The sequence below is a fragment of the Panthera onca genome, chromosome B1 (assembly GCF_046562875.1).
Source record: "Panthera onca isolate mPanOnc1 chromosome B1, mPanOnc1 haplotype 2, whole genome shotgun sequence".
NCBI lineage: Eukaryota > Metazoa > Chordata > Mammalia > Carnivora > Felidae > Panthera > Panthera onca.
Window position 1 is genome coordinate 161,852,612 of NC_138342.1, and position 22,201 is coordinate 161,874,812.

Here is a 22,201-nt window from a genome sequence, read left to right on the forward strand (position 1 = left end):
CTTTTATGAGGCCAGCATATCTCTGGTACAAAAATTGACAAGTTTATTGAAATGAAAGAAAATTACAGACAAATATTTCTTATGAATATGGATGCAAAAGTCCTAAACAAAATGCTGGAAAATCAATCCAGAAAAATATAAAAAGATAGTACATAAAGTAGGATGTATTCCAGAATACAATTTGTTTCAACACTAGAAAGTCAATAATTTTGATTCACAAAATTAACAGAAAATGGAGAGAGCTATAAGATCACATCAATTTATATAAGAGAAACTTTTGATAAAATTCACATTCACAATAAGATGTATATCCTGAAATCCCAGCAAACATTGAGGGGAGTGAATTTTGAATAAGAATGTGTATGTACAAAAATCCGTTAAATGTAAGCCCCCATATAGAAGATATTTGCAAATCATTATATCCAACAAAAGAATCATATCTAGAATACATCAATAGGCTCAGCATATAATAAGAGACAAGAGCACCCAATTGTAAAATGGTCCAAAGACTCAAGCATTTACCAAAGAAGTTATATAAATGACCAACAAATATATACAGTTGTGCTAAATTTTATTAATGACCATGAAAATGCAAGTTAAAACCAAATGCAGGACCAAAATGATTACATGAAATAAAAACAAAAGAAAGTGTAGGTACACATTTATATGAATTGGAATTCTCATACATTTCTGGTGAAAGTACAAATTAGTACAACAACATTGGAAAACTGTTGGAAGTGTCTATTGAAGCATACCCTGTGATCTAGCAATTTCGCTCTAGAAATATACCTGAAGAAAATCACTACATATGTTCACCAAAGAAATAAAATAGCCAAATGTGGTTTTTAATAGGCACCACTACAAATAAACCAAATGTTAGTCAACAGTAAAATGGAAAAAAAGATTGTGTTATATTCAATCAATGTATGATTGAATATATACATACATACAATGTATGATTGAATACACCTATGAGGAAAAAACAAAGCTATTTCTCTTCACAGTATGAATGAATGGATGGATCTCATAATCATTATATTATATATTATATATAAAAGAACTCATGCATAAAAGTACATGGTGATTAGTTCCATTTATATAAAGTTCAAAACAGACAAAACTAATTAATCGCTGATGGTAGCAGTAATGATTGTCAGGGGGCCACCTGGGGGTTTTGGGTTTTGGTGGTTCTATGTTTTATTTCTTGATCTGAATCTAGGTGCTAATTACACTGGTTTGTTCACTTGAATATTAATTGAGCTGTTCTCCTATGGTTTGTAGAATATACATGTATCTTCAATAAAAAGTTCATTAGGAAGTGTACATGAATCTTCCTGTTCATTAACTGTTTCTTCAACCTTGCCTTTTGGAAGTGATTCTGTTTTCTTTTAGGCTTAAAGCGGCGTCAAACCAATTGGAAGCCTCCTGCACAGATTTAGGAGCCCAAACCGCCCACATTCAACAGTACACCGCACCCATCCTCTCCACTCTGCTCTCACGGTGGACTGTCTCTTGCAAGGTGCGCGGCCAGGAGGGGTCCCCTCGCGCTCCCAACTGTCCTTTACGCAAGCCAACTGCCATTATTCGGACTGGCATCCAGGACATGAAGCCATGTTGTGCCTTCTGCTGCTTCTCATCGGGCTCATCGGGCTCCAGACAGACAATAGTAAGTACAAAAACCTTTCCTTTGAACTTTTGGGAATGTCAACTTTCCTCTCTACTTTCTTCTGAGAGGCCAGATATCCCTGGGAAAGTGCCTTCTTGCAGGTGCTCCAATTTTTTAAGCCAAAGCCCACTACCATATCGTCTTCCCTAAAGAAAATTCACACTGGATGTGACGGGGCTTTCCCACTCATCCTGGTACCATATGAAAGATGCAGTGGTTCAACTGGATGCCTCAAGGTTAGAGTTTCATATAGTGCTCTGTCTGCATTTTTGACCCCTGGACTTTGTAGTTGGAAAGTCCAAAGGTCCTGATTTTATTTGTAATTAATTTCTCTTTAAAAGTCTTGTAATTCTAGAAAGTGGGAATTGAGTTTAAAAAAAAGAGGTGGCATATAAAATATTATGGATTTAGATGAGGATTTAGATGAGGAGGAAGCTATGAGGTGATGGATGCTACTTTAATGAAACATTTTGTACCTTACAGATTCTGAAAGACTACGTGTGCAAATTACAATACCGGAGAAAATACGGTCAACATTAAGTGGAGGAATTGAATCCCATGTAACTAAGCACTAACATTTTTCAGAATCTAAATTCATGTGGATATTTTCTTTCTAAGGAAGTAAATTTGGCATTTTCATTCATGCAAACTTGGTGAATTTTATATTTACACCCAAGTTTCCTTAAGTGGAAAGCCTTTTTGAAAATGAACTGTGTTTTATAATAAACAGTGTTTCATAGACATATATTGCAGTGATGCTTATTCTCAAAACCCCAAGTCCCATCTTTTAAATCTGTTTCCCTCTTGAGTGTCTTTGAATAATCATTGACCTGATTTATCTAGAGATTCTCTTCTTATTCACTTACAAGGCTGTTTTTGGAGGAGTTTTTCCTATATTTGGAGGTGTTTGTATCCTTGTTGTTAAGTAAGCCTATGGTTTTTGTATACAATGTAATGATAATTTCATTTAATGAAGTTTTATATGAGTAATTTTTGCATTTTGATTGCAAATACGTTAATCATGAAGACTTTTTTTCATGCCATCTTAGTTCATCTTGGTTCAGGGTAGATTTTCTTTTCTTTGAATTAGAAAATATCTTTTTTTTTTTTTTACTAGTTTCTAGAATCATTTCTCAAGAAATGAAATGTGTTTTTTTCAAACACCACACCTTAATTTTATTTTTGATTGGGTAGTAAATGTTCTGGTAATTTTAATGCAAATATTTCCTTAGCAACTACCCACTTGTCACCCTAATTCAGATATTACAGGCTTAAAATTCTCAATATATCATTTTAAAAGGAATGTATACTTATGGAAACTTGGAAACTTAATATTTAATTATTTAAATAGAAAAATAATGTGAGGCATTTAACAGTATTTGGAAGAGTTCTATTTTTTAATTCAAAAATAATATGGAATTGCTTGTTCATATCAGAAAATATATACAGAATCTACTTAGAGGGAAATATCTTCTACTAGGCATCACCATAATCTATGACAATAATTCCATAAGAAAAGTACAAAAAAAAAAATCACCTGACCTCAGCTGTTAAATTCATAAGGGAAAAAGTTTCACTATTGTGTTAATGTCTCTATCCCCCATGTGTAGAGTAGTACTGGATACATTGTATTTGAACCAGTGAGGCTGTATTGACTGTAGTTACTAGTTTTAAAAATGCTATAAACATAACATAGTTTATGTTTATAACTGTTATGATTAATAAATGAATGATACAGATCATAAAAAGACAATATTCGCCTAGCAGTTTTAAAAAACCTGAGTAGATGTGAAAAGTATAATGAAAGTGAAAAAAAAAATCAAGAATTAGATCAGAGTCAGCTAAAGAAACCAGATAGATGCAACATAAAAATGGCTAAGGGAGAAGGAGGATTGAATTAGAGACTTAAGTATATAGTAACTGAAATTCCTGAAAGAAGTGGGGGGAAACCTGGAGAAGATGCTATATTAAACATATAGTGACTGAGAAATAATAAAAAAAGAGATTCCTCAGGACAAGTATAGCAACACAGAATAAATAAAAATCAGTATTGACAACACTTTGACATAATGATAACAGAATACCAGACATTCTAATGGATATTATGAATTGGGACCAAAATAAGAAAAAAGAATAAGACTCAAATATTAAGTGTAAATTTAGAGCAAAAAATAGGGGAAAATACACATATACATACATACATATATACACATATATTTAATAATATCAGTAAATAACATTTTGTGATAAAGTGCTTTTAGTGTGTATATATATGTGTATATGTATATATACATATTTTTGTGTATATACATATACGCACATATATGTACAACACCCCCCCCCCCCACACACACACAGGCCAAAAACAAGAGTTACTTAACAATAAATATTATTCAAAAGGTAGAGAACTTTTTAGGATACAGTAAACTTTTATTGAAAGACATTATTATGAGCACTAATAAAACTGGAAGGATTAAAAAAAGGAAAGTAGGTCATGTTGGCAGTCAAGAATGCTTAATATTTTCTTAGGTTAATTTTTACCAAATCTGTAGATTGACTACCATTCCATAAGAAATTTCATGGAAATCGGCAGGTTGATTCTAAAATATATATGGAATGGTAAAAGGTAAAAAATGTTAACTTTGAAGAACAAAATAGTGATTCACTTTGGTTCATTTCAAAACATATTTTAAAGTTTTAGTAATTAATATAATGTGGTATGTGATATTGTCTAAGGGACAAATAAATTAACAGAACAGAATAGAGTATCTCTGAAATACCCACACACATATGAGGACTTATTCATTTCAATGGTAACATTGAAATCATTGGATAAAGAATGGATTAGTTAATAAATGGTGAAGAGAAAATTTATTAATGATATGGAATAATAAGAAAATGTATATTAATGCTACAGTATACACCAAAATTGATTCAAGATAATTTAAATGCATACATCTGAGAGTAAAGTACTAAAAATCTGGAAGACAAGGTAGAAGGCTATTTCTAGGACCTTATAATAGGGAAGAATGATACCAGAAAAAAAAAGAACAGAAAATCTTAAGTGAAGGCATAAGGAATATCTAGATTTAAATATACAAATAAATAGCTACCATAAATGAGGTGAAAAATGTTCCAGTCTCACAGAAGATATTTGCCATCCATATAACACACAAAAGGTATCCAGAATATATCAAGAACTCATACAAATAAATTAGATAAAAACCAAGAAAATAGAAACATGTACAAAGTTATGAATGACAATTAAGTGTTGACCTTGAGGGGACAATAATTATCAAGCATATATACAAATTAGGAAATTTATAGGGAATTGCCAGGTAAACACAATAGGGTATTATTTCACATCAATGGCAAAATTTAACTCTAACAAAACAAAATGCAATTAAAGGAGATGGATAAAAGGATAATATTCACTTTTTGTGAATATCTACATTGGTGCAACAAATTTGCTGATTAGTTTTAAGCTTCAAGTGAAGTTGCAAAAGTACTTTTTAATAAAAGACGTTCACTCAGGTTTAGATTAAAATATAGCTTGCAAATATGTACAAAGATATGCCTAAGATTATTTGGGGGGGGGCATTGCTTAAAATAGTAAAACAAAACTAAATAACCATTGACAGTATAGATGAATAAACTGTGCTATATTCAGAAAATGTAATACAATACCATGAAAAAATTATAAAGCTACATGTATTGGTAATGAGAACAAATGTTTACAGAGTGCTTACTATGTCTGAAACAGTGTTTTAAGCAGGTGTGTAATCCAGCAACTAAATATATAACTTGTAGAAGGATTACATTCACACAGAGCTAAAATTTATGCAAAAAATTATTTAAACATCAATAATTAGTATAGATATAAAAATATGTGTGGGAATGATAAACATGAAATTCAAGATGTTGGTTAGTTGGAATGTAAGAAAGGGAATTAATAATAGGATGGGAGAGTACTTAAAATTGTTTTGAAATACTTTTAATGTTTTTATGTTTTAACATAGACATTGTTGACAAGGCATTTTTTGTAATTTGCTGTAGTGTTTATTTGCTCAAAATATGTAATAATTAAGAATAATAATCAACTGTGGCATATAGAGAAGATCAAATGCTTTTGAAAGAAACATCATGCACAAAGTTGAAATATTGAAAGCTTTTTTCCTGAGATCAAGAAAAATATAAGGATGTCCACTGTTACCTTTTCTATTTATTTTGCCTGGAAATATTAGCCACTCTGATAAGGAAAGAAAAAAACAAAAATTAAAAATATGCATAATAATTGGAAAGAAAAAATAATGCTATCATCATTTACAGATTAAATGATTGCATATAAAATAAAATCCAAAATTACTTACAGAAAATTAGAAATAACAATAATTTAGTAAAATCTTTAGAAACAAGATAAAAAGAAAACAAAACAAACAAAAAAGAAATAAGACCATAACATAAAAATCAATTATATTTCCATTCTACAAAACAAAAATATAAAATGAAACTTTTAAAAAGAAATTTTACACTACATAAATATCAAAATCTGGATAAATCTAACAAAGTTAAGCAAAACCTCATCTCTGAAGACAATAAAATAAGATGAGAGGAATGAAAGGTTTAAATAAACCCAAGTATAAACCATGCTACTGGATTGGAAGGCCCAAGAATTTAAAGATGTAGAGGCTACGCAAATTGATCTATAAAGACTAAATTGCCCATTTGTTAAACATCATTTCTTAATCTTACTATTAATAAAATAGATCAATGAGTTTTGATCCAAACTTGGAATGAATTTTATAAAATCTGCAAATATTATACTTTATGTGCTGCTAAATCTTTGCTCTATTATATAAATTTTTTATTAGTAATATGTTTATGTTCTTCCATTTTAAGCATAAGTTTTGCAGTGACCTCAGTCTTTATTAAGTTAATGTAATTATTGGGTGCAAATCAATTTTTCAGATTCAAATGTTTTGTTGGATTCATTTAAAATTTATTAAGAAATTACGCAAAATATATTCTATCCACTTTTATTATGAAAGCCAATATTTAAATATCATTTCATTGATATAAATCAACATTAAATTATAAATTTTCCTCTTTTATTGTATTAATGTGCTTTCAATGTAACTATCATTAATGTAAAATGTTAGTTTTACTTTCTAACATTCTTATCACTTTCTTTGTCTTTTTAATACACTCTCCTGCCAGGTGTCCTACAACATTGTAATTGAAGGGAAAACATACACCGTGAACCTAATGCAAAAGTAGGTGATCTACATTATTTTACCACCTGTATTTTTTTCTAAATCTTGTTTATAATTAATACAGAATGTAATTATTTTGCATTTTTAGATGTTCCTAGTTACTGGCTATTCATTTGTCTCTTATTTTATGACTTAAAAAACTTTGTCTATATAATAAATATGTAGAAGTTGAACCTTTAGTTTATGCTTCCATCTTCCTTCTTCCCAGTAGCATCAAATTTTGTTTGGCTATCTATGGATTTCATGAAGGATGAATTTTGATAATTTTCTATCTTTATCAAAATCTTTTCAAGTCCCTAATATTCAACTATATTTGAAAGATCATCATGAATTAGGGTGGAAAGAATAGTGATGATTAAAAGAAAATTACTTAACACATCATGTCAGAATGTATTAAGGACTTAAATATAATTGTAATTAACCAAACTCAGTACTATGCCAGCTGATGAATTTAGGAAAAATAAGCACATCTTACTAAGGAATAAAGAAAAATAAGAATTGTAATGGTCCTTTTTAAATTTCTTTTAATGTTTATTTTATTTTCGACAGAGGGAGAGACAGAGCATGAGTGTGGGGAGAGGGGTGCAGAGAGAGAGAGGGAGACACAGAATCTGAAACAGGCTCCAGGCTGTTAGCAAAGAGCTCGATGTGGCACTTGAACTCACGGGGTAGGGGGATAGGGGCTTGAACTCAAGGCAGGGGGACAGGGGTGAGGGGGTGTGGTGGGGGCTTGAACTCACAGACAGCGAGATCATGACCTGAGTCGAAGTCAGATGCTCAACCGACTGAGCCACCCAGGAATCCCTGTAATGGTCCTTTTTAAATGGTATAAGTAGGAGGGATGCCTGGGTGGCTCATTTGGTTGAGCGTCTGACGCTTGATTTTGGCTCAGGTCGGTATCTCACAGTTCTTGGGTTTAAGCCCTATGTCAGGCTCCCCGCTGACAGTGGAGTCTGCTTGGGATTCTCTTACTCTGCCCTTCCCCTGGCGTATGCACTCTATCTCTCAAAAATAAATAAACTTAAAAAAAAGTAAAAGGTAAAAATAAGAATTTCACAACTCTACATTAATGTATTTTAAAAACTGTGTGAAATTTTTTTTTCTCTCTAAATTTTTACTTAAATTCCAGTTTATATACAGGGTAATATTAGTTTCAGATATAGAATTTAGTGATTCCTCATACATACAACACCCAGTGCTCATCACAAGTGCCCTCCTTAATACTCATCATCCATTTAGCCCATCCTTCCTCCCACCCACCTTCCTTCTAGCAAACCTCAGTTGTCTATAATTAAGAGTCTGTTTTGTACCCTGTGTTCATCTGTTTTGTTTCTTAAATTCCACATATGAGTGAAATAATGTATTTTTCTCTGATTTATTTTGCTTGTCATAATACACTGCAGCTCCATCCATGTCATTGAAAATGGCAAGATATCATTCTTTTATATGGCTGAGTAATATATATATATATATATATATATATATATATCCCATTCTTTATTCATTTATCAACTGATGGACACTTGGGCTCTTTATCCATTCATCGGTTGATGGTCACTTGGGCTCTTTGTATATTTTGGCTATTATAGGTACGTTGCTATAAATATTAGGGTGCATGTATCTCTTAGTATTAGTATTACTATTTAGTATTAGTATTAGTATTTTTGTATCCTTTGAGTAAATCCCTAGAGCAATTTTTGGATCACATGATAGCTCTATTTGTAACTTTTTGAGGAACCTCCATATTGTTTTCCAGAGTGGCTGCCCTAGTTTGCATTCCCACCAAGATAGTGTAAGAGAGCTCCCCTTTCTCCTCATCCTTGCCAACATCTGTTGTTTCCTGTGTTGTTAATTTTAGACATTCTGGAAGGTATGAGGTGATATCTGATTGTAGTTTTGATTTGTATTTCCCTGATGATTGGTGATGTTGGGCATCTTTTCATGTGTCTGTTAGCCATCTGTATCATCATTAGTTGTATTGTACATGCTATACCTTTTTGTCCTAATGTAAAAATGACAGCTTATGAGTAGCAGTAGATTTCTTAAGGTCTGTCTTTTTTATATTAGGAAAAAAATTATAACATACACAATACAACTAATGATGATATAATTGATGAATTGCATATTACACACCCTACAATTAAGACTTTTCTTTTCTCACATACAAGCAAAGTGCACTTAAATAAAAACCTTCACATAGTAAACACAAAATCTTTTAAAAAGTAACCACTTTCTTAATGACTAGCATGATAAAATTAGAATATAATTACAAATGTTTAATCAAAGAACCAGCTTTTGGAGAATTAAGTCACAGTCACCGAATAAGTCTTGGCTCAGAAAAATTCAAAATATTGTTGTAAAATGTCAAGAAAGTAGTCATAAACGGAACCTAACTTTTTAGATACGATCAAATCTATAATCGAAGTAAATGCAAAACTTTCATTGTAGTTTTTCATTGTATATGCAACAGATGAGAATATAGTGAATAATACTAGGTTGCAGAGGAGACAGAATAAAGTGCGGCCAAGGAACCCCTGCTGGTGGAGTCCTGAAGCCTTCAGTGACTACTGTTACTGGTGTGTCTCAACCTGGCAGCTCCTACTCATGGTATCCTGTTAACTAGTTGGTTTCAGACTTAGCCAACAGTTTATATAGAAAAAAGTGGTATCACTTGCACTCTCAACAGCCTATGAGGCTTTGACTGTGTAAAGAGCTGGCAGCAATTTGTGCCTTGTCACATCAACTTGGCAATCCCCTAGGGGTCAAACAAATGAAATTAGAACGCCAATTTTATCACACTGCTCAAAGGTATTCTTGCCAAACTCAAGAATGCATCTAGATGAGCATATTGAGAGTAATACTACAGGCACCCTTGTTTTATCGTGCCTTCACACATACTGCATTTTTACAAATTGAAGGCTTTTGTGGCAACCTTATGGTAAGTAAGGGGTTTTATAGATGTTTCTGCTTCATTCCTGGTGGGTCCATTTAGATGGCTCCAATGTTTGTGTTGTTTATCATCTCAGAGTTTCAGCAGTGATGGGGCAATTTGTAATCCATTCCACATTTGCATGAGATGTAGTTTAGGGTTTTTGTTTTTGCATGTGATGCTGTTTCTGCCATGGTCAAGATTGGGTAGCTTCATTCTGTCCATTGTCTACAGACAGCAGGTATTGATTCTTTCTCCTTCTGTTTACAAATTGCTGAGGATATTTCTAGCTCTATGCTCTTTACTGGAAAGCCCACACTGTGTTTCATGCTAGAGACCAGAGGCTATTTAACCTTCCATTCCTAAGGTACAATTCTGGTCCAGATTCTGACCTAGTTTGCAGTGTCACCTGCTTACTTTTTTAACTGCAGAACTAGTCTTTGTTTTCACTTCTTTGACCATTTTGTTTAAAGCAAAAGTCAGTCCACCTTTTGCAAAGGGCTAGATAGTAAACATTTTAGAGTGAACTCCATATGGTCTCTCTTGCAGCCACTGAATTCTGTCATTGTGAAAGTTGGCACAGAAGATTTGAAAATAGATAGACATAGCTATATTCTAATATCACTTTATATTTAAAAGTGGTGGGGGGGTAACTGGGTGGCTCAGGCAGTAAAGCGTCTAAGTCTCAATTTTGGCTCAGGTCATGATCTCATGGTTCGTGGGTTCAAGCCCCACTGTCAAAGCAGAGCCTGCTTGGGATCTTCCCTCTCCCTCTCTCTTGGCCCCTCCCCTGCTTATGCTCTCTTTCAAAATAAATAATTTTTTTTAAAAAGAAAAGAAACGTGGTGTGCAGGTTTTGGCCTATAGGGCATTGTCAACCCACTTTATTGTTTAAAGTGTAGTGCTATATTAAAAAATATATTAGTATTGTTAATCAGTCATTTCTGTGTATTGATAGTGGAAATGGAGATAGGAGATTGGGTCTTCTGTCTTTCACAAAAGTCACTACCAATTGCCTTTTAATTGTTGTTTTAATATTTGTTGTTGTATAATATATTAAGCATAAATCAAAATAAATAAAATGTATTTGTGCAGTTAAATGAATAATTATGAAGTGAGCATTCATGTATACACATTGACTGTATTCCAATGTATACAGTATTTGTAACTACTTTCAAGATTGTTGTGATAACCATTTCCTTGATTTTATTTAATTATCCTAAGCAATATATTTCTATTTGTTTTGAATTCTAAATAAATGAATCTAAATTACTGAATAGTATCCAATTTCATGATTATACAACAATTTATCCTGCTATTTTAGACATTCCATTTTTTCTATTGTGGAAATATTAAAATATTCAAATATGAAAACTCTTACATATGTGTTCTTTGGCACATGTGCACAAGATTTTCTGGATATACAACTAAGGATAGTCTGTATTGTTAAAATAGATGCATTGTCATAATTATTAAACAATTTTCCTAAAACATTATACTCCTTTATATGCCCCTCTGAATCGCATATTTAATTAATAATGGTAGATCTTTTAAGTTTTCAATAACTGTTGATTATGTGATGTTTATTATATGTATCTCTCTAAATGCAAATAAGTCTGGATACTTTTTAAAAAATATATCAGTTGGCTATTTGGATTTTCTTCTTTGTTAAGCACCTATGGAAGATATTTATACTTTTACAAAAGAGCTTTCTAATCTGACCTTTTCTTTCCTATTTTTAGGAATTCTTTTGATTTTTTTTGCCCAGAAGTCTTTAGTTCATGATGTGTTTTTCAAATAACTTCTCCTACTCTATGCCTTCTGTTTTCACACTTATGGTATTTTAGTAAAGAGAATTTTTCCTTTATTTGAGTTATAGTTTTATCTTGTATAAAAAATCCTCCTTTACGCCAAGGCCATGACTAAATGTTACACAGTCCTAAAATATTTTTAGTTTTGCCTTTCATATTTATGTCTTTATTCTACAAGAAATTGACTTTAGAGAATGCTCTGAGATAGATGAGTAACTTAGTTTTTGGTATGACTTTTTGATGTCAATTTTATTAAATCTTTTATATATATATATATATATCTGTGATGACTGCTGTATATATCACATATATATGGATATATATGTATTACTGACCTCTGTATTAAAATTTTTGCTCAATTTATCTCTTTGTAATAAATATTGATAGCTTAAAGTTAAGGTCCTTCTGTCTTTTCTTTATCAAGAATGTTCTGATTTTTCTTAGTACTTTTCATTTTCATATATTTTAGAATCAACTCTTCCACAAAGAAATGTCCAGGATATTGATTCTTTGAATCTACACAGCACTTTGGGAAGAACTAATCATTTTACAATACAATACCCAAAAAAACCCCACAAAAAGACAAAACCCAACAACACCCCAAAAAACAAAACACAGAGAAGTATTTCTCTGTGTATGACATGGTATATCTGTCCATTTATTCAGATTTTAATAGTACTTAATATATTTTTATGACATTCTCCTTAAAGATTTTGCACACTTATTTGCATTTTCTTTTTAGATATTTCACACTTTTGAGGCTATTGAAAAAGTCACATTTGAAAAAATTCATATTCTAAATGTGTTTCTTGTGTATGGGAATACAATTGATCCTTATATAGTAAATATACATCAGGAAACTTAACCGAATTCTCTGGAGAGCTCAAAAAAATAATCTGTCTTTAGATACATTTATAATTCTATCATCTGATAAAGGCAGGTTTGTTTCCTTATTTCTAATGCATAGGAGTTTTATTTATTTTCTTAGTTTTTTGCTGGGTACAAGGAACCACTAGCATAATACAATAGTAAATAGAAGTTGAGGCAGAGTACCTTATTTTCTTGTTCACAAAGTCAAATAGAATGATTTCAGTGTTCATAATTAAAGATGATATTTTGATTGTCATAAAGACATTCACTCCATTCTTTGCTATTTCCATAGTTAATGGATGTTAAATTTATCAATTCTGCATCTGTTTATGAGCATATATTATTTAATCTGTTATTGTAATTGACTTTCTAATATTAAATTGATCCTTCTTCCAGGAATGCATCCTACTGGGTTTTAACTTATTATTTAATCAACTGCATTCATTAATATTTTATTTAGAATTATTTTATGTCCAAATATAATTAAGATTGGTCTGTGTACAAATTACACTGGGTTGTATAACTGAAAGGACTCAAAAAATTTATTACCATAACAATTCACATGTACTTCAAAAAGGATACACTGCACCACAACAGTAGGAAGAAGGAAAGAAGAAAGCTAGGGCAATATTAGGGAGGTCCCATAGTTGCACAGAAGGTGGTTTGACTCTAAATCACTGAAAAAAACCAAAATATGTACAAGATATATCATTCTCATGAAATCCAAGGTTCAAGTTAACTGTTGGATTGCTTTGATCTCACTGGTTACAGACTCAAAATGAAGACAAATGTATGTAGACAGTTAATCTGTATCTTTTCAATAACATCATGGAAAGCTGATTCAGACCTTTAGGGGAGTTTTGTTTGTTTGTTTGTTTGTTTGTTTGTTTGTTTGTTTGTTTGTTTTTTACTCTAAACAGAATATTTTAATTCACTAATCAATCTGTTTTATTTGCTTCTTGGTAAGGGTCCCTCCCATGGATCCAAGCATCCTTAGAAATAAGTATAAGTCTACCACTGACCAGCTATGAGTGAACCCTATGGTTATAGCTTGTAATTACAACTTATAATGATCTTTTCTCATATTATCTTTTCACTTTCTATCCCATCTCTTTCTGGTCCCTGAAATGGTGAATGTTTGGTACTGTTCACCTGTAAAACTAACTTCACCTGGAGTTCCCTTGTGTAGAGACGTTTTAGACTATTAATCTAATGTCTCTAACGGTACTATGATTATGCAGATTTTTCTTCTCTTTGAGTCTGTTTTTACACATTATATTTTTCTAGGTATTCGTTCATTTAAATTTAACTTCAATTTATGGTATGCAGTTGGTCATAGTATCCTCTTACTTTTTCAAAGACTGGTATTTTTAAGGTCAGTCACCCTCTTGCATTTTAATATCATTTCATCTTTTTTTCTTTTTTCTTTGACACATCTCACCATTACTTTGCCAATTTAATAACTTTTTTCATGGACTAATTTTTATGTTATCATTTACATTATATGATTTTTATATTATTGCTTTGCTTTTACTTTTTTTTGTGTTAATTTTGATCTGTTTATAGCTTGCTCAAATGAATTCTAAGTTGATTACTCATCAACCATTTTAATTTTCTAGTTTAAAATTTTAAGGCTAACTTTTTTCTCCAAATATTGCTTAGCTGCCCCTTACATCTTTGGCTGTGTAGAATTTTCTCTGATTGACTATTAGCAAACATTTTCAAGTTTATATTACATTTCTTCTTTGGTCCATGAATTATTTCATTATCTCTAAATATCAATATATGTGGCAGTTATCTAGTTATTATTTCTAGTAATTTTTGAACACAAAATATTCTTTGATTTCAATCCTTTAAAAGTTGACACTAACTTTGTGATGTAATATATATTCAATTTTTGTAATTATCCTATACGTACTAAAAAATACTATATACTCCATAATCACTTGTTCTAGTGTTCTTTTTTTTTCTTTTAATTTTTTTTTTCAACGTTTTTTATTTATTTTTGGGACAGAGAGAGACAGAGCATGAACGGGGGAAGGGCAGAGAGAGAAGGAGACACAGAATCTGAAACAGGCTCCAGGCTCCGAGCCATCAGCCCAGAGCCTGACGCGGGGCTCGAACTCACAGACCGCGAGATCGTGACCTGGCTGAAGTCGGACGCTTAACTGACTGCGCCATCCAGGCGCCCCTAGTGTTCTTTTTTAATCATAAAATTCTTTCATATTCAACATTGATTTTTCTATTTGTTATATTATTTAGTAATATATATGTGTTAAAATCTTCCACAATGATTTTCAAATTGTAAAGTTTCCTTATGTGAATTTTCAATTACATTTTTGAGATTATAATTTCAAAGTTGTATAAATTTTGAGTGTGAATACAATTTTAATATTATGATGTGGTTATTTTTTAGTAATTAGTTTTTCTTAAATTTTATCTGGTGTATGTATAGTTACACTAACTTTCTGTTGTTTAGTATTTGTAAACAACATTTTTCCTATCATTTTCTTTCCATTTTTATTCAGTCTATTTTTTATTGAGTGTGAAATTCTTTCTTTTAATGCAGTACAAATTATCATCTTTTACTTTGTAGGTATTATTCTTTTCATATTTTAAAAGAAATCATTGTTTACATACAGTCATATCCAAGCTACTATTTTCTTTCAATGGTTTTTATTGTTTTCATTTTCAGAGTTAACTCTAAATTCATCCAGAATTGATATTTATGTGTTTTGTGAACATAAAGGTGAAGACTTAATTATTTTTCATATTAGTATCCTATGGAATCAGAAAAGGCCATTGAGAAGAAAACACAACCTCTCTTCACTGTACTATAATGTAATCAATGTCATAAATCAAATGACTATTTATGAGGAGGGTCTCTTTATTGATACCTTTTTTCTCTTCTGCTAGTTTATATGTTTATTCTTGAGCATTATTTGTCTATAGAGATACCATACCATACTAATTACAATGGCTTTATAATAGTTCTTGATGTCCAGCCTTGTTCAACAGTTTTAAGATGTCCTTGCTTTTCCTGATCCTTTGATTTTCCATTTAGTTTTTGAAATAATTGTATTATTTTTCTTTTGTGCATTTTATTTTATATTCTTTTTTCTTTTGTGTTCATTTTAATGAATCTACCATTTCATACCGTTTCCCCTCAATTAAATTCTTTGTTATACATTCTTTTTCTATTCTTTCATTTGTTTCTCTAGATTAACATATTAATCTCTGAGTTATTGAATTTAATATGTATTATTACTTTTATCAGTTACCCTATATTGTCAGATCATTAAACCTTTCAATTCCATCTTCCTTCTTCTATTTTTTCATTATTTTTTCAGATATTATAATCCTCCATACTTTTAAACCCCAATGAGATATTATAATTATTTTTTGCACAGTCAATATTCTTTTATATTTAATCACAAATTTACTCACAAATTTGCTCTTCATTTATTCCGACATTTCCATTTCTATGTGCACTTAATTTCTATATCTCAGGAATTCTCCATAGTTTTGTTGCAAGTCTGCTGGTTTTTAATTATATTGGTTTATTTCAGTGTTAAATTTTTACCTAAACTTACTCTTAAAATTTTTTTTTTTGCTGGAATAAATTCTAGGATGACATTTTAAAAATGACTTTAGCCTTTAAAAACTGTCATTCTGTTATCTTCTGACTTTCTTCATATTTATTGACAAGGTAGTTGTCAATCATATTGCTGTTTCTTTAAAGGTAACATCTTTTTTTTTTCTTTTCCTCTTAATACTTTGAAGGTTTTATTTTAGTTTTCATTAGTCCTTAAAAACATCAGATGTGATTTTTCTTTGCTTTTATCATGCTTGAATTAAATAGAGCTTATTGATTCTGTATCATTGATTTAAAAATATATATATTTGATTTTATTTTCAGAGACTTTAAGTTTAGCTCTTTGACCACTCCACACAATTTCAAACATTGGCAAAAGATTTTACAGGAAGAGAAGCTATGTATTTGATACACTTCAAAAACTCAGTACTTTCATTCTAGGAGTACCTGACACGAGGGGTTCTGCCTGTTTCTAGACATCCCAGTAGCTTTCTCCTTGACCAAACATGGACATGTAGCTTTTTTTTTCCTTTCAACTCAGAATTTATGTGTTTCCTGGAGCCCCACCCCACTGTGGGTCTTTTTTGGTATGACAAAAATGCGAAAAATTTTGCTCTGTTTGTCAGTGGTTTGGCTCCTTGAACTTTTACTTCAACAAATCCAGACTGCTATGGCAGTCAAAAATCTTTATATTATACTTATTAGGAAAATAAAAATGGGATATCTACATTTACTGTTTGTCTTTATAGGGCATATTCTTCCCACATTTACAAATAATATATTGAAATTCGAGATCTCCATCTAATTTGTTGAATTCTTGTCACATTAATTCACTATTTACTGACCATTTGCTATTTTACAGATATTCTTCTAAGTGCTTCAGATGAACTGGTAAACCAAATTGACAAGAATCTGCTTATATTGTTATCAAATGAAACTAATAATGATATAAGAAATGAGTGGATTAGGATTAATGTTAGAAGGTGACAAATGCGTAAGCAAAAATAAAGAGCAAAGTTAGAAGTATTGTTTGGAAATCCTATGTTTTGATACTAGGAAAGGGCATTTAAGAAATAAACTTGCCAAGATAAGCCTCACTAAGTGAATATGTAAGCAAACACTTGAAATAGATGAGACAATGAGCTATATTGAAGAATATCCCAGGAAGGGGCAACAACTAGTACAAATACCCTGAGACAAAACTTGCCTATCGTGTTTTAAAAAACAGCCTAGAGGGGGCACTTGGGTGGCTCAGTCGGTTAAGCATCCGACTTTGGCTCAGGTCATGATCTCATGGTTCGTGGTTTGAGCCTGGTGTCAGGCTCTGTGCTGACAGCTCGGACCTGTAGCATGCTTCAGATTCTGTGTCTCCCTCTCTCTCTGCCCCTCCCCTGCTCACACACGCTGTCTCTCTCTGTCTCTCAAAAATTAATAAATATTAAAAAAAATTAAAAACAGCCTAGAGGACAGTGTGACAGTAAGGTGAGTAAAGAAAGGTCTGGACACCAGGGTTTTTGAGTAAAATTAGAACATATCTTCCTGTTTTCAGGAATCTCTATTTCTACCCTCTGTTTACCTACCTGTCTATAATGAATACAATGGAATACATATCAAAATAGGAGCTTAGGAAACAAATTTCCCATTAAATACTTTATATCTTTATCTTACAGGGCTTTTTTACCTCATAATTTTAGAGTTTATGGTTATAATGGCACAGGAAGTATGAAGCCTCTTGAACAACAGTTTCAGGTATTACTTCTACTGTCTGTTTACCTTTATTATGTGACTTTCTACGATCACCTTACTTAGGGTTCACATGTCAGAAAACAAAGGGTTGGAGTTATGTTTTGTTTTAAAATAAATTTAACCATTTACTTTTGATGATGCTGTAACTGAACTAGCATGAGTTTGCTCCTTGATGAGTTACAGATAGAGACTATACCAGGTGGTGATGTCACACAAGGCAAACTTTATTTGCAACAAATAAAATCACAAAGACTAGCTTCCAAAGCCCAAGCAGGAGTGAGCAGTTTCTTTTTATTTAGGATTTAGGATGACTATTCAGAAAGGGGAGCTTTGCCATCACATCTAAAGGCGGGCATAATGTTGTGCAGGCGTCCTGAGAAGACATGCCTTATACACGCATTTTATGCTATGTTAATGAAGGTTGTGCTCCTCATAGGGTGGAGATTTTCACATTATAATGAAACAGAAGTAAGTGATGGACAAGAGAAAGGGGCTATGGGCATGCTCAGAGAGCCAGTATAAAGTGGATGGGGGCTTTGTCTCTTAACTTGAGTAAAGACTGCAGGGTCTTGCTTATTTATTTTATTTTTTAAACTTTATTTAAATCAAAGTTAGTTAGCATATAGTGTAATAATTATTTCAGGAGTAGAATGTAGTGATTCATCACTTAGAAATAACACCCAGTGCTCATCCCAAAAAGTGCCCTCCTTAATGCCCATCACCCATTTAGCCCATTTCCCATCCACCTCCCCTCAAGCAACCCTCAGTTTGTTCTCTGTATTTAAGAATCTTTTATGGTTTGTCTCCCTCTTTGTTTGTATCTTATTTTTATTTCCCTTTCCCGAGGTTCATCTGTTGTGGTTCTTAAATTCAACATATGAGTGAAGTCATAGGATATTTGTCTTTCTCTGACTAATTTTTCTTAGCATAATATCCTCTAGTTCCATCCACATTGTAGCAAATCGCAAGATTTCATTCTTTATGATTGCCAAGTAATATTCCATTCTTTTAATCACTGAGTAATATTCCATCATATATATACCACATCTTCTTTATCCATTCATCCATTGATGGACATTTAGGCTCTTTCCATAATTTGACTACTGTTGATAGTGCTGCTATAAACATTGGGGTGTATGTGCCCCTTTGAATCAACGTTTTTGTCTCCTTTGGATAAATACCTAGTAATGTAATTGCTGGGTTGTAGGGTAGTTCTATTTTTAATTTTTCTGAGGAACCTCCATACTGTTTTCCAGAGTGGTTGCACCAGTTTGCATCCCACCAGCAGTGCAAAAGAGTTTCCCTTTCTCCACATCCTTGCCAACATCTGTTGTTGCCTGAGTTGTTAATTTTAGCCATTATGAGTGGTGTGAGGTGGTATCTCATTGTGGTTTTGATTTGTACTTCCCTGATGATAAGCAATGTTGAGCATTTTTTTCATGTGTCTGTTGGCCATCTGAATGTCTTCTTTGGAAAAGTGTCTATTTATATCTTTTGCCCATTTCTTCACTGCATTATTTGCTTTTTGGGTGTTGAGTTTGATAAGTTCTTTATAGATTTTGGATACTAACCCTTTATCTGATTTGTTATTTGCAAATATCTTCTCCCATTTCTATTGGTTGCCTTTTAGTTTTGCTGATTTTTTCCTTCACTGTGCAGAAGTTTTTATCTTAATGAGGTCCCAGTTGTTCATTTTTGCTTTTGTTTATCTTGTCTCCAGAGATGTGTTAAGTAAGACCTTGTTGCGGCCAAAGTCAAAGAGGTTTTTGCCTGCTTTTTCCTCTAAGATTTTGATGGCTTCCAGTCTTGTGTTTAGATCTTTCATCCATTTTGAGTTTATTTTTGTGAATGGTGTAAGAATGTGGTCTGGTTTCATTCTTCTGCATGTCGTTGAAACAGGGAGAAATAGAAAATTTGAACAGACCGATTACTAGCAAAGAAATTGAATTAGTTATAAAGACCTCCCCAAAAATAAGAGTCCAGGGCCAGATGGCTTTTCAGGGGAATTCTACCAAACGTTTACAGAGGAGCTAACACCTGTTCTTTTGACGTTGTTCCAAAAAACAGAAATGGAAGGAGAACTTCCAAACTCATCCTATGAGGCCAACATTACCTTGATTCCAAAACCAGACAAAGACCCCACTAAAAAGAACTACAGACCAATTTCCCCGATGAATATGGATGCAAAAATTATGAGCAAGATACTAGCCAACTGGATTGAACAATGCATTAAAAAAATTATTTACCACAATCAAGTGGGATTTAAACCTAGGATGCAAGACTGGTTCAATATCTGCAAATCAATTAATGTGATACATCATATTAATGAAAGAAGGACAAGGACCACATGATCCTCTCAATAGATGCAGAGAAAGCATTCAGCAAAATACAACATTCTTTCTTGATAAAAACCCTCAAGAAAGTAGGGATAGAAGGGTAGTACCTCAAGATCATAAAAGCCATATACAAGAGACCCACCACTAATATCATCCTCAATGGGGAAAAACTGGGAGCTTTCCTCCTAAGGTCAGGAAAATATAGGGATGTACATTCTTGCCACTGTTATTCAACATAGTATTGGAAATCCTAGCCTCAGCAATCAGACAACATAAAGGAATAAAAGTCATCGAAATCAGCAAGGAGGAAGTCAAACTTTAACTCTTTGCAGACAACATGATACTGTATATAGAAAACCCAAAAGATTCCACCAAAAACCTGCTACAACTGATCCAGGAATTCATCAAAGTAGCAGGTACCACAGATTCACGTCTCTGATATGATTAGGCTGTTTCCTGACCTGGTAGAGACTGTTAGTTTTTTTCATTCCCTTTGTTCCCTTAAAACCCTGAACTACTGAGTTTTTTGCATTGTTTTGTGATTCTGATACCTCCTAAGAAGATCTAGGAGAAGTGTGCTTGGGCAAATAGAGCTGGTAAAGCATTGATCACAGAAAATAGCTGTGGCCTAAACTGACTTCTCTTGTGTCTCAAAAACTACGTCTCATCTTTCTTTCTGGGGACCCCTAACTTTCTTCTTACAATGTGTCTCAAGTTAGCTCTATTACACAGATGGTTAACCAAACCAAAAATGTTTGTGATGTTTTTAAGCTATTATTTCATGATGATGTATATGTATGTGCTTATGTACATGTAGCACTATATCGTGAAATACTTAAAATGAAAAACATGAGTTGAATCAGGAAAGGTAAATCTTGGAAGAGAAGGAGAATCCAAAGACTTGTCTAATGTTTAATGTTCAAGGACCAAATAAATACACATGGAATTTCATGTACATTTAAGAATATATTAAATTTTGATGTACTTTGAACACTTGGAACTTCATTTAATGTCTGTATTCTATAATTATAATGTCTACAATGAATTTATAATTCATAAAAAGATTTGATAAGTATGTATAGAATTGCAGGGATTACCCATGTCTCAAATGCTGTTTTATTTTTTCCTTTGCACTGCCCTACCAATTCCTTTTTATTTTTTCCGTTTTCCTGACTTCTGTGTAGTGAATCAACCAGTACTTTGAAATTAAAGCATTTTTATTTAGACTAGCTTTTAACAGAAGAAATAATACATATGGTGAGTTGCTTTAAATTTTGCTTAATACATTAGGCAAATATATGTGAGTCATCTATGGAGTAAAGTATAGAAATACATAAATCTGGGGCGCCTGGGTGGCGCAGTCGGTTAAGCGTCCGACTTCAGCCAGGTCACGATCTCGCGGTCCGTGAGTTCGAGCCCCGCGTCAGGCTCTGGGCTGATGGCTCGGAGCCTGGAGCCTGTTTCCGATTCTGTGTCTCCCTCTCTCTCTGCCCCTCCCCCGTTCATGCTCTGTCTCTCTCTGTCCCAAAAATAAATAAAAAACGTTGGGAAAAAATTTAAAAAAAAAAAAAAAAAAAGAAATACATAAATCTCCATGCTGTCAAATATATATATATATATATATATATATATATATATATATATATACCTGACACCTAACTCTACTTCCTACTTCCTAGGAGTCACCATGAGAGATAAATGTGTAATTTAAAAAGTAAATCAAAGAATGTTTTATTGATAACCTGCATGTAATAAGTTGTTAATGTTGGCTTCAAATACAATGAATATATGGTTCCATGTAGATAACTTACATTTGCCAAAGCCGCAGGCCTATTTCCAGTGGAAGAAAAATTGGGAAAGTTTATAAAATTAGGTTAAAAGCGGGCAATTTTTTTTTTTAAGTGTATTGATTTATTTTGAGAGAGACAGAGACAGCTGAGTGGAGGCAGGGCATAGAGCGAGGGAGAGAGGGAGA

At 32.4% G+C, this 22,201-nt stretch overlaps 1 protein-coding gene across 4 annotated transcripts in view; it reads left to right on the forward strand.

Moving 5' to 3' along the window:
* The first annotated feature begins 1,436 nt into the window (after positions 1-1,436).
* The window catches only part of ADAM2 (ADAM metallopeptidase domain 2), a 136,229-nt gene continuing 115,464 nt past the window's right edge, over positions 1,437-22,201 (forward strand). The window contains exons 1-4 of one of the 4 annotated variants that reach the window (XM_060653513.3): positions 1,437-1,666; positions 2,150-2,226; positions 6,884-6,939; positions 17,815-17,893. In XM_060653513.3, the coding sequence (XP_060509496.1) occupies positions 1,612-1,666; positions 2,150-2,226; positions 6,884-6,939; positions 17,815-17,893 (267 nt within the window). In that variant the 5' untranslated portion in view covers positions 1,437-1,611. Of the gene's footprint in view, positions 1,667-2,149; positions 2,227-6,883; positions 6,940-17,814; positions 17,894-22,201 lie in introns of those variants that run through there. The other 3 variants (XR_009615995.3, XM_060653512.3, XM_060653516.3) reach the window with 3 other exon arrangements.